This window comes from Saccostrea echinata, unplaced genomic scaffold (genome assembly GCF_033153115.1).
Source record: "Saccostrea echinata isolate AGI-Se365-2 ecotype Australia unplaced genomic scaffold, CSIRO_AGI_Sech_v1 ptg000055l, whole genome shotgun sequence".
Classification (NCBI taxonomy): domain Eukaryota; kingdom Metazoa; phylum Mollusca; class Bivalvia; order Ostreida; family Ostreidae; genus Saccostrea; species Saccostrea echinata.
Window position 1 is genome coordinate 913174 of NW_026889804.1, and position 13997 is coordinate 927170.

At 33.8% G+C, this 13997-nt stretch overlaps 1 protein-coding gene across 1 annotated transcript; it reads right to left on the reverse strand.

Moving 5' to 3' along the window:
- Positions 1 to 1087: 1087 nt before the first annotated feature.
- LOC133172873 (uncharacterized) lies at positions 1088 to 8803 on the reverse strand. Its single transcript, XM_061307705.1, has 5 exons — positions 7816 to 8803; positions 5383 to 5595; positions 4288 to 4343; positions 2017 to 2151; positions 1088 to 1622 (listed from the first exon to the last, which is right to left on the reverse strand). Exons 1-5 carry the CDS (start codon positions 7924 to 7926, stop codon positions 1583 to 1585), a joined length of 555 nt encoding a protein of 184 aa, XP_061163689.1. The 5' UTR covers positions 7927 to 8803; the 3' UTR covers positions 1088 to 1582.
- Positions 8804 to 13997: the final 5194 nt, after the last annotated feature.

A 13997-nucleotide genomic window follows, 5' to 3' on the forward strand; every position in this document is an offset into this window, starting at 1 on the left:
TTGAAAACATGTTGACAGAATTATGTGTGGATGTTTTCATAAAAAGATCACTAATCATGATTATGTTGTTGAGAAAACTTATAAAAAAAATCCTTTATTGTTATATGTAAAGCCTTGACTCAGCATTGTTTCCCCATTCTCCATCATTTGGTAATGTTGTAAACAAATTTGAATCTACAATACTTGGGCCAAAATAAAATTATACTTTGTTTGGTATTGAATATCTCAATAGATTCAACATTGAACTTGAGAGGCTAAGTCCCTTATGTTGAAATAAAAAAGATTGTTCAGATCCCAGTTAGAAAATTGCAAGGATAAGAAATGAAAAATATCTGACAGTATGACAACTCACAAGCTAGTCTTTGAAATGTAATGTTAAACAAGAGCAATGCTATGAAATACACTGATAAAATTGTTTAAAAAATGATTTTTTAAATAAAATAGAAGTTTGACGTTTAAGGTGAATTCTAATAAATGTTCAGATCTAACATCTGAATTAGATTGATATATGAGTACCATTCTGTGTAGTGCTATATATAATTTTTCAAAACAAAACAAAACATATCAATAAATAAAAGAAAGAAAATTATTGAAAATCTTTACTGTTCACCAAGATTTTTTAATCATTTAGCTTCAATTAAAAAAAAAAAAAAACCTCCCTCCCTCATGGGTCTGAAACCCCCCAGGTGGCAATTCTAAACAAACATTTCTTTAAGGATGGCGTTGTGTATGTTTTGATATGTATATTTCCAATGGCATGTTTTTGAAGCTGTTTCAGAAGGAAATATTTGTTTAATATATATTCGTTTATTAAATTTGATTGTCCACTGTTTAATTACCTTAACCCTTGGGGTCATGATTTATACAAATATAATAACACAACTTTTTTTTTTTTTTTTGTAAATATGAGCAATTTTGGCTTTGTTATTCTTGAGAGATTTTCAATTTTTTCCTATAAATATTTGTACTAAAAATATGATTTTCATTTGAAAAGCACCCTTTCATGAGGGGACATTTAATGATTTGAACTAATTAAATGACTACCTGAGGATGCATACATATAAGATGTCAAAGATCATGGATTTGTTGTCTTTAAGAAGATTTTTTAAAGTTTTTTCTTATATATTCGTATGTTAAACTTTGATCATATCTGGTGGCCTCAGGCTATATCTGGGGGTCATAATTTAAAAATCAAATTTTGTAATGTGCAATACTTGAAGATGTTTCCAGATTAGTTTTATATTTTCCCAACTCTGTGGTTCTTGATGAGGAGATTTACAAACATGCCACAAAATTTTAATTATGTCTTCATTATTTCCCTTTATAAGAGGTCATACATGGCCTTTCATATGAAGATAGTAGTTGAGTCTTCTGTGGTCAAGGATGCTTTGTGTTTAGTTTTATTGAAATTGGTCCAGTGGTTCTTGAAAAGAAGTTAAAAATATGAAATGTTTACAGACAGACGGACAGCTAGACAGACGACCAAATTATGATTAGAAAAGCTTATTTGAGCTTTGAATTATAGCTGAAATGAAATGGGCGTTGTTCAAATTGTTCAAAAGAAGTACTTTTCTTGAAAAGTTTAATCTCTCTTAGGTTTCTTTGCTGGGTTGATCTTCTCTCTGGAAAAATGAAGAATTATGAATGAAAATTAAAGTTGCATGAAAGTACTTTAAAAATATTGTGAAGATCTATTTCTTCAAGAGTTTCATTAAAAATGGATTAATAGTAAAAATGTTTTGATATACTTTATATTGATAGTATTTGCAATGTTGTAATATATAAATTTTTGACCTCATTGATAATACCGAAGAAATTTTTTTCCAAATAATTATATTTGTTGAAGAGGTACAATCTGTAATACTAGATATATTAAAAGTAAAAAGTTGAAATTTTGCATTATTGATAATGTTTGCAATTATTTTAATGAGAGATTTTGAGATCATGATTATATAATTATTTTAATGAGAGTTTTTGAGATCATGATTATATATATAGTTATATAAATAACTTTACAGTTCAACAATGGTAAATCCATGAGCGCTTCCTTTGATATGTATGTCTTGTTCGAACCCTCTGGGAAATATTCTTTCCAGTTCCGTTGTTTTTACTTTATAAGTTTTTGTGTCAATGATGAGATAGCTGAAGTCCCTAGATGAAAAAAAAGATGATCTTTGAGTCACTATGGCTAGTTTAAGAATTTTTTTTTCAAATTTCTTTATTTAAGGGTCCTCCACACCATGTGACCTGTGACGTATATAGAGAAAAAATACTTTTACTTCCGATTTTATTGAGAAAATACATGAACAAATTGTCCTTCCACTGTTTGTAAACAATAAACACATGGCATGATGATCACGGAGTGACCGATGAAAAGGATTGCGGTATTTTTTTTTTTCAATAAAAGAACAATAGACGTCTTGGATTATTATTATAAAGATAATAATTCCTAGACAACAGGTACCGATGTGTATGACGAGAAAAGTATAGGTTATTTACACTTTCAGGCTAATCAACCGAGTCTGTTTTTGATACTGTGTAGTTGAACATGTTGAAATTTCGGCACACTAATTTGTACGTTTCAATAATACATTATCTCATTGTGTGTTTATAAATATTGATAAAATAGTGTGCGTTTATAGTTTTTCTCTTTTATTTTTGTCCAGTTCAGTGGCTAGTATATTACTAAATTATAATAGTATGGTGACGTAAGCGGAGACTTGCCAAAGTTTTTGAGTCCCGAGCAACAGGAAAGATAACTCCAAAAAGGAACTTTGATACCAGAGATTTTGAAAATGTTTTTTCTACATCAGTGCATTTAATTTTAATTCAATTTTTTTATGTAATCTAATTCATTAATGTTTCTTCTCTTCAAAAGGAGTCCTTGTTGATTTTTCTCGTGATGTATTTCAAAGAAAAAGAGTTTTATGTACTTCTTATAAATAAAATAAATTTCTGTAAAAAATGTGTTGATCGATAAAATTGAGTTTTTATGGTTATTCTGTGAGCTTAAAAATATACGAAAGGGTAAGGCAAATTTTTTTTGCTAGGTATGAAAACGCCTCGGGAAAAATTTCTTGAAACTTGTGAAATAATTATTTTAAAAAATCAGTATAAATTATATCTTAATCCCTGGACAGTTTTTAAAGGTTGATATGTTTGTTAAAAGTAATGCTCAATAATATGCGAACATAAGCTGTGGGTGTGTGGAGGACCCTAAACTATAACAAATTAAGTTATTGTGGCCTTATTGTAAGCTCAGGTGTCCAATATCCACAAAGCTGCATTAATTTCTATTCGTAACCCAATGCCAAAACAAGACACGCTTGCAAAGAATTAAGCAAAACAAACTAGTTGTATGTACAACTATTAATTAGTTCTTGTAAAATGCATTTGTAAACTGGTTAGGGGAACCAGGTTAGTGTTATTATAGAAATATGTAACAGAAATGAGAGCAGAGTATCTTATGGAAATCGACAAAAACATCATTTTGATTTCAAAAATATGCATTTCATTTAAACAATTTAAAATTAGTAAGCTGCACCTATGACTTTAGCATAATATCAGTCTCATGCTGCATTGGTAAGTAATATGATGACCATGTGATCGAGGTAATTTGGGATCCTGTGACTAATATAATGATTGTTACTCAGAAAGACAAATAATCGCAATTTCAACTTTCAAAGATAGTTATGAGAAATTAAAGCTAATGTGCTTTCATAAAGAGCCTACATATACGCATGTTTATTCAAAACCAGAGTTAAACTGATGACAAAATATTAGAAGAAGCAAAATTTGTGGAATGTTTTTACTGAATGTTGGTCATTAAGCTTTGATTTGAAAAAACATTAAGCGGTGATTTGAACAAACTTGAATCTACACCAGCTGAGGATGCTTCTATGTAAATATGATGAATAATGACTATGCTATTCTAGACAAGATTTTAAAAAAACTTTTCCTATATTTCCTATATGAAACTTTGGTCGGCCATTTTGGGACCTTAGTTGCCAATTATCTTCATTTGATCAAACTTGAATTTCCTTCACCCAATGATACTTTGTGGCAATTTTGGTTGAAATTGGCCTAGTGATTCTTGAGAAAAAGTCGAAAATGTGAAAAGTTTACAGACGGACAGACAGACAGATGGACACTGGACAAAATGTGATCAGAAAACCTCACTTGAGCCTTCGGCTCAGGTGACCTAAAAATAATAGGATATGTGATCACAAAATGTCAAGTAATCTTTCAGCTGTAGTCAGTGAAGAAGAATAAAATTTAATGACTTACTCTCTAAAATCTACCCCTTCGACTTTTCCTTCGACTATGGTGTTCTCTTCGGATTCCTATGATAGAAAAATTGTTGTAATGATTTTTAATTAAAGCATTAAAGTGGAAAGTTCATGCAACTTAATCCTTTGCTTGAAAAGACTCACTTGAATGTATTTTTTTTCTTATAGATCTGCAAGTTTTACATTATTTTTTCTATTTGTAAAATAGACAGGAGCATGCATTTTCACTACAGTCAAACCTGATTTAAGAGATGACTTGTTTGAGAACAAGAAATTGGCTACACATGTGGCCACTTTTCAAGGTTTCAAAAGAATGAATAAACCAGAAGTGTGTGTTAAGTCTTTAGCTCAACTGGTATGTTATTAAAATAAAGGAAGAAAAAAATTATTAATTAAGCTCTTTCAAATGACATCAAGAGCAATGACTCTGTGACCTTGACCGATATACTAAAAATATTTTTTTTCTGTGAATTTAACTTTCACCTTTTCTTATGAACCATAAAAGATAGAGACTTTAAATTTGGTATGCATATGCCACTGATTAAGTCGTTTCATACAACACTACGGTCAATGACCTTGTGACCTTGACAGTGTCCTATATGCTAAAAATATCTGTTTTGAATCTTCAGCATAACTTTTGAACAATGAGAGATAGAGACTTCATATTTGGTATGCATATTTTACTAATCAAGTTCTTTTGAATGACATCAAGATCTGTGATCTTGTGCCCTTGACTATGGCCCATATGCTAAAAGTGTTTTTTTTTTTTTAAATTGTGTTGAAGATGGGTGAATAGTGTTTTCCAAACACATCTTGTTCAAGATTGCACTAATTTGAGTGGTTTTGGTTCCATCCTGCAGGCGACAGGGATCATGAAATTAACAATTTTTGTTTTACATGCATGCTTTATGCCAAATTTGGTTGAAATTGGTTTACTGGCTTCAGAAAAGAAGCTCAAAATGTTCAAACATTACTGTACGCTGACGGATGAAAATGGATAGGAATAGGTCACCTGAGTTTACTCAGGTGATGTAACTTTACTCAGGTGACCTAAAAATGTAAATGTTAAGAGAACAAGAATTTCAGTTCATACCTTTATGGAAGTAAGCAGGGTTGAATTTAGTGAAATTATATCTTTAAATGTTGCAACTTCTACGTTGCAGACAGTCACGACTTCATCATTCTGCGGCAGACACTTGTCGGCATGGTCTCCCCACAATTTACAAACTACTCGGGAAGTACCTTCCATCGACTCTATTGTTATCTCCTTCCTCTTACTATTGGGCGATTCTATGATCTGTGATGACTTGAACAAATACTTTGTATATTAGAAATATGTTATACAATTTAATTGTAAAAATATAAAATGTACGTGATCTTTGTACATTATTACTGTACATTATAATCATTATGATCATGTTTTCTAAAAAGAATGTTCACAAGTATCTATAACAAGAGGCCCATGGGCCACATCGCTCACCTGAGAAGCTTTGACCATTCTGTTCTTTACCGGATTTCCCTCTTGTTATACATAATGCATCCCCACCCTACCCCACTGATCATAATTTAGACATTTTGAAATTTATACTACCCAATGATCCTTCCATGGGCACATATGTTTGAGCTTTTTTTGCCCAGTGGTTCCTGAGAAGAAGATTTTCAAAGATCTTTCTTATATATTTCTACGTAAAACTTTGATTCCCTACAATGGCCCCGCCCTTCCCCCAGGGGTCATGATTCCTACAATTTAGAATTTACACTACCCCAGAATGCTTCCACATAAGTTTCACTTTTTCTGGCCCAGTGGTTCTTGAGAAGAAGATTTTCAAAGATTTTTCCTTTATATTTCAATATAAAACTTTGATTCCCCATTTTGGCCCCGCCCTTCCCCTGGGGGTCATTATTTCAACAATTTAGAATCAACATTATACCAGGATGCTTCCACATAAGTTTCAGCTTTCCTGGCCCAGCAGTTCTTGAGAAGAAGATTTTTAAAGATTTTTCCAATATATTTCCATGTAAAATTTTGATACCCAATTGTGGCCCTGCCCTTCCCCCGGGGGTCATGATGTGAACAATTAGGAATGTAAACTATACCAGGATGCTTCCACATAAGTTTCAGCTTTTCTGGCCCAGTGGTTCTAGAGAAGAAGATTTTCAAAGATTTTTCCTATATATTTCTATATAAAACTGATTCCCCATTGTGGGCCCGCCCTTCCCATGGGGGTCATGATGTGAATAATTTAGAATCTATAATATACCAGGATGCTTCCACATAAGTTTCAGCTTTTCTGGGCCAGTGTTTCTTGAGAAGATGATTTTTTAATGACCCAACCCTATTTTTGTCTTTCCTTGATTTTCTCCCCTTGCGAGGGGATATGTCCCTTCATTTTAACAATTTAAATTGCCCTTCACCCAAGGATGCTTTGTACCAAGTTTGGTCAAAATTGGCCCAGTGGTTCTTGAGGAGAAGTAAATGTGACAAGAGGCCCAGGGACCACAGTGCTCACCTGAGCACATTGGCTACGAAAAAGCACATATCAGATCAGAAATGAAAGTTTACTGGGGGGGGGGGATTGAATTTTAACCCCCCAGGGGTTCATGATTTGAACAAACTTGAATCTACACTACCTGAAGATGATTCCATATTAATATCACCAATCATAGGTTTGAAGTACTTGTAAAGATGATTTTAAAGGTTTCCCTATAAATCCCTATATAAACTTTGGTCGGCTATTTTTGCCCAACCCTAGCCCCGGGGGTCATGGTTTGAACAAACTTGAATCAACACTACCTGAGGATGATTCCACATGAGTTTCATTTTTCCTGGCCCAGCGGTTCTTGAGAAGAAGATTTTTAAAGATTTTTCCTATATATTCCTATGTAAAACTTGGGTCGGCCATTTTGGCCCCACCCTAGCCCAGGGGTCATGATTTGAACAAACTTGAATTTACACTACCTGAAGATGATTCCACATAAGTTTCATCTTTCCTGGCCCAGTGGTTCTTGAAAAGAAGATTTTTAAAGATTTTTCCTATATATTCCTATGTAAAACTTGAGTCGGCCATTTTGGCCCCACCCTAGCCCCGGGGGTCATGATTTGAACAAACTTGAATCTACACTACCTGAGGATGATTCCATGTGAGTTTCATCTTTCCTGGCTCAGTGGTTTTTGGGAAGAAGATTTTTTAAAAATGCCATTAATTTTTCTCTAATTCATAATTATCTCCCCTTGGAAAAGGGTGTGGCCCTTCATTTGAACAAACTTGAATCCCTTTTACCCAAGGATGCTTTGTGGCAAGTTTGGTTGAAATTGGCCCTGCGGTTCTTGAGAAGAAGTCTAAAATGTTAAAAGTTTACAGACAGACGGACAGAAGGACGCCAGACAAAATGTGATCAGAATAGCTCACTTGAGCCTTCAGCTCAGATGAGCTAAAAAGTATACAGACGGACAGACAACGGACAAATGTGATCAGAAAAGTTCACTTGAGCCTTATATAAAAGAAAGAAATAAATTTATGCTTACTTTTCGTAAAATACCTCTGACTGAAACCATTCTTTTTTGTGGTGATTGGAGAATTTCCTCGACTGTTTCTTGTGGTGGGTTGAGGTATGTGTCAATGACAGATTGGTTCATTTCGAATGGAGATGTTTCAAAAACCTTAAAACATGTCAATTTTGTTCAGATTTCAGCAATATTTAGTAGAGCAGGTGCTTTGTTAAGGTACTCAGATATTTCGATCTACTTGTCTAAATCTATTATGATACAACAAGAACTGTCCAAACTGGACAAAATACCCCCCGCTGGATTTTTTAGAAGTAATATTTTCCATAATAGATATGTATCAAACACAAATTATGAAATTTTTCTAACAGTGATCTTGAACTTCCCCAAATGACCTTGGGTCAAGGTCATGACACACAATTGGGTCATGGGCAATCTTTGTGTGAAATGAGAACCTACCATGTTTATCCATAAGAAAGATATGGATCAGACACGAATTATGAAATTTTTCTTCCAGTGACCTTGAACTTCCCCAAATGATCTTGGGTCAAGGTCATGACACAAAATAGGGTTTCATGGGCAATCTTTGTGTGAAATGAGAATTTACCAAGTTTATCCATAAGAAAGATATGTACCAGACACGAATTATGAAATTTTTCTTCCAGTGACCTTGAACTTGCCCAAATGACCTTGGGTCAAGGTCATGACACACCCTTGGGTCATGAGCAATCTTAGTGTGGAGTAGTAGATTGTAATGTCCCTCTAAGAAAAATATGGACCGGACACCATTGCACAGACAGACGGACAAGGTGATTCCTATATACCCCCCAAACTTTGTTTGTGGGGGTTATAATAAAATGTCTTGTAGTGACACAAATAAAGAAGATTAGGGTTGTTATCAAGTATTTAAAGGGGGGTGACTATAGTTTTATTGTGTGAAAACTACAATAGTGAAACTCTTTCTTTTTATATAATATATAGCTTGCATTAACTTTAGTGTACATGCAAAATTTGGGCATTTCAAAGCATTAATTTGTTTTCAGACCATGTAACTCCCACCTACCAACCCTTGACCCAGGAGGGGGGGGGGGCATAAAAAATAATCATTTTGCTAGATGCACCTTTCTTCATCATTAATATATATATACTTGGATCATTAGCATAAACCCAAAAGCAAAGGAAAATATTTTCTAAGAATTAATGTTTTTTTTACTGAATAATCAAAAGAGCCTTAACACCTGAACCCCTGATTCTTGGGCAATAAAAGTCACAATTTTTGAAAAGGAACTTTTGCTTATCATAACAATGTGCTTAATTAGTTTATTTAATACTCAGAAGCAGAGAAGATTTTCAAAGAATAAATGCATTTTCACTATATAATCAATAGAGCCCGCCTTTACACTAGAACCCTTGACCCTAGGGCCATAAAATTCACAAATCTGGAAGAGGCACTCTTTTTCATCATTACAGTGTACTTATTTAGTTTATTTAATACTCAGAAGCAGAGAAAAAGATTTTCAGAGAATAAATGCATTTTGACTATATAATTTATAGAGCCTCACCCTAACACCAGAACCCCTGACCCTGGGGCCATAAAATTCACAAATCTTGAAGAAACACTCTTTCTCATTTTAACTATGTTCTTAGCTAATTTATTTAAAACCCAGAAGCAAAGAAAGGATTTTCAAAGAATAAATGCATTTTCACTATATAATTTATAGAGCCTCGCCCTAACACCAGAACCCCTGACACCGGGGCCATAAAAATTCACAAATCTGGAAGAGGCACTCTTTCTCATTATAACCATGTACTTAGCTAATTTATTTAAAACCCAGAAGCAGAGAAGAAGATTTTCAAAGAATAAATGCATTTTCACTATATAATCTATAGAGCGCCGTCCTAACACCCCCTGACCCTGGGACTATAAAATTTACAATTTTGGAAAAGGCACTCTTGCTCATCATAACCATGTGCTCAATTATTTTATTTAATACTCAGAAACAGAGAAGAAGATTTTCAAAGAATAAATGCATTTTCATTATATATAATCTATAGAGCCCCACCCCAACACTAGAACCCCTGAACCTGGTGCCATAAAATTCAAAAATCTGGAAGAGGCACTCTTTTTCATCATAACTATGTACTTAGTTTATTTAAAACCAAGAAGCAGACAAGAAGATTTTCAAAGAATAAATGCATTTTCATTATATATAATCTATAGAGCCCCGCCCTAACACTAGAACCCTTAACCCTGGGGCCATAAAATTAACAAATCTGGATGAGGCACTCTTGCTCATCATAACTATGTATTCAGTTAGTTTATTTCAAACCCAGAAGCAGAGAAGAAGATTTTTAAAGAAAAAATGCATTTTCACTATATAATCTATAGAGCCGCGCCCTAACACTGGAACTCCTGACCCTAGGGCTATAAATTTACAATTTTGGAAAAGGCACTCTTGCTCATCATAACTTTATGCTTAATTATTTTAGTTTATTTAATACTCAGAAACAGAGAGGAAGATTTTAAAAGAATAAATGCATTTTCACTATATAATCTATATAGCGCCGCCCTAACACTAGAATCCCTGACCCAGGGGCCATTAAATTCACAAATCTGGAAGAGGCACTCTTGCTCATTATAACTATGTACCTAGTTAGTTTATTTAAAACCCAGAAGCTGAGAAGATTTTCAAAGAATAAATGCATTTTCATTACATATAATCTATAGAGCCCCACCCCAACACTAGAACCCCTGAACCTGGTGCCATAAAATTCACAAATCTGGAAGAGGCACTCTTTTTCATCATAACTATGTACTTAGTTTATTTAAAACCAAGAAGCAGACAAGAAGATTTTCAAAGAATAAATGCATTTTCATTATATATAATCTATAGAGCCCCGCCCTAACACTAGAACCCTTAACCCTGGGGCCATAAAATTAACAAATGTGGAAGAGGCATTCTTGCTCATCATAACTATCTAATACCCAGAAGCAGAGAAGATGATTTTCAAAGAAATAATGCATTTTCACTATATAATATATATAGTCCCGCCCTAGCACTAGAACCTCTGACCCTGGGGCCATAAATTTCACAATTTAGGTAGAGGACTCATTGCTTATTACATTCATGCTAACAGTTTGTCTGCTTGATGTCAGGGAGTAAAGAAGAAGATTTTTTAAGATTGCAATAATTTTAGTAGGTTTGGCCCCACCCCTCAGGCCCCAGGGGGACGGGGACCATGAAATTCACAATATTTGTTCCCCTTCATCCATAGATGCTGCATACCAAATTTGGTAGAAAATGGTTCAGTGGTATCAGAGAAGAAGCTGAAAATGTTCAAATGTTAACACACAACGATGGACGAAAACAGATGGCAATAGGTCATCCGAGTTACTCAGGTGACCTAAAAATTGCACAAGACATTAATTTTCAGTGGAATTTTCTTTCAGAAAGATTTTGATATATATGTTGAAAACTAATACTGACTCATTGTGCGACTTTTTGTCTGCTTTTCATAAAACTGAAACTTATTCCAAAATAGCTAAATATAGCAATATTTTATAGGTATATAAAGCTATATAGGTAGATATACCTATATAGCTAAATATAGTGATTTTCCTGGACCTGTTTATAGCATTTTATATATCCAGCAAGAGGCCAATGGGCCACATCGCTCACCTGAGTAACTTAGCTGATGCAGATCTTTTTGTTCTATATATATTTCTATGTAAAACTTGGATTCCCTATTGTGGCCCTGCCCTACCCCCGGGGTTCATGATTTTAACAAATTAATATCTACACTACCCAAGGATGCTTCCATATCAGTTTCAGCTTCCCTGGCCCAGTGTTTTCTAAGAAGATTTTTAAAGATTTGTTCTATATATTTCTATGTAAAACTTGGATTCCCTATTAAAGCCCCGCCCTACCCCCGGGGGTCATAATTTTAACAATTTAATATCTACACTACCTAAGGATGCTTCCACACAAGTTTCAGCTTTTCTGGCCCAGTGGTTCTTGAGGAGAAGATTTTTTAATGACCCCACCGTATTTTTGTATTTTCTTGATTATCTCCCGTTGGAAGGGGTCTTGGCCCTTGGTTTAAACCATTTAAATTTCCCTTCACCCAAGGATGATTTGCACCAAGTTTGATTAAAATTGGCCCAGTGGTTCTAGAGAAGAAGTTGAAAGTGTAAAAAGTTTACAGACAGACGGACAACGGTTGATCAGAAAAGCTCACCCGAGCTTTCAGCTCAGGTGAGCTAAAAATGAAAGTGGGCGACAGTGGGAGACAATTTTTAAAAGGAAAATTAGGAAAGAAACGTGCTTTTCTGCATTAAACTTAGAAACGTACCAAATGACGTCATATTTCCAGAAAGCCTCTCCTTTATTTCATATTCTTTAACGATTTATCATATTCATCTTCTCAACTATTGTTAATGTTAATTTCATAACTTTTTAAAAACAAAATTTTTAGGGGACAATAAAGCTTAAACTGTATCCCCTTGTGATAAAAGCAGGATTGAAGAACTTTGCAATGAAACATCTAGACGTGACCTGTAATATTGGCGACTTTAGTGTATGTCAACTGTAAACTGTAAGAGTAATAAATACCTCTTCCCTTCTCATCCCTCTTTCTGTCTTTCACAAGAAATAAAAGACCAAGATATTGGGGCCCTGAACTGTTGGTAGCATAAATGATAAGTAAAATTATAGGCATTTCTATCTTGGAATAAAGTGTAGAATGTTCTTACCTTTGAGGATTCTGTAAGGCGGACAGTGTCGCCGATGGCTGCTACATTAGAGCACAAATAATATTTTCCTTTTTGAAGGCTGTTTTCAAAGTGCTTCAGCTGTGGTAATGTAATTTGTTTGACGGATTTCTCAAGGTCTACATAGGCCATGGTGATTAGGAAAGAGCCCCGGTCGTTTTTCCGCCTAATCTTTTCTGTCAAAATGTAGACTTTTGTTCTTAGCATATTTCTGGCCATCATTCGTTTCACTGATCTGAGCGCGGGAATTAATCTGACGCTGCACGTGCGGCGGGAAAACCATTCGGGTCCTTCCGTCGGAGGTCGGTGAAACAACCTCTAACCTGGTCCACTGGCTCATCCTTACAGTGACGCGGAGTGTACGAAGCAAAATAGGGACAGGGAACCAGGCTAAACAACCTCGTGGTTTATCCGCTTGTCGGAAAGTACCGAAAAATTGTGAATTTTATAAGATGTAGTCAGCTGAGGCCATCCGAATGTTTGGAGATGAAAAGATTACGGACAAATAATAATAAAAAAAAAAATAATAAAAAAAGATGAAGAAATGATACATTTTAGTGTCAAGCTTTATAACATAATAATTATGTAAAAATAATTTTAAATACCTTATATATAATTATCTGTAAGCGATATGAATGTGAATTTCATAAATTAAATGGTCATAATATGCAGTTTTTCTCTGATAACCTTTGACAATTGGATATTTAGGGCCTAGTGGAGAGTTTTTTTTTATTAAAACAATCTTTTCCATTAAACATTGTGAATTTTAGTGAATGCGTTTAAATGACGGTACTGTTAACAATAACTTAAAAAGATAAATTGGGAAAGATATATATACTTTTTAAATGAAATACGTTATAAAAATATGTGAAAGAAATAAATTATTTATACCAAAGTAATTTTATAAAATACAATTTAAAGTGTGATTTTAAAATAACAGGATTAACACAAAAACGACGGGAGGTGTCTTTCCCTTTACTGTTTTTGACCATATCAAAAAAAAATATTTTACCCAAGGGGTGACACTGTTTATATACTGAAGTAACAAATGTGACAATTGACTATTGTCTTCATTAACATGCTATATATATGATTACAAACCCCTAAGTAAGTAAGTAAGTAAGTAAATTTTATTTAAAGTCGGCATTGTATACAATACATAACAAGAAACATGAGCTCTGTAGAGCTCTTAGACCGACTATCACAGTTAAAATATCACAAGAAAACATTTACAGCATAAATTAACATGCAAAAACACATGTACATATATACACATACAAATGACAGATAAAATGGCTTTAAAATCATTTGGGCATTATATATATTTATATTAAATCCCTTTTTTTGAGAAAAAAATATCTTTCCAATTTATATTGATCAATTTTTTTTATCATATTTAACATTTATGTAATCTCACGTTCGTCTCGCGCTA

Bases quoted from the DNA above. Each gene is read 5' to 3' on its own strand.
- LOC133172873 (XM_061307705.1), bottom strand. From the start codon at position 7,926: ATGAACCAATCTGTCATTGACACATACCTCAACCCACCACAAGAAACA. The intron at 4,344-5,382 runs GTATGAACTGAA...TTTCTATCATAG, and splicing joins CCCTGCTTACTTCCATAAAG to GAATCCGAAGAGAACACCAT. The intron at 1,623-2,016 runs GTAAAGTTATTT...TCATTTTTCCAG, and splicing joins GGATTTACCATTGTTGAACT to AGAGAAGATCAACCCAGCAA.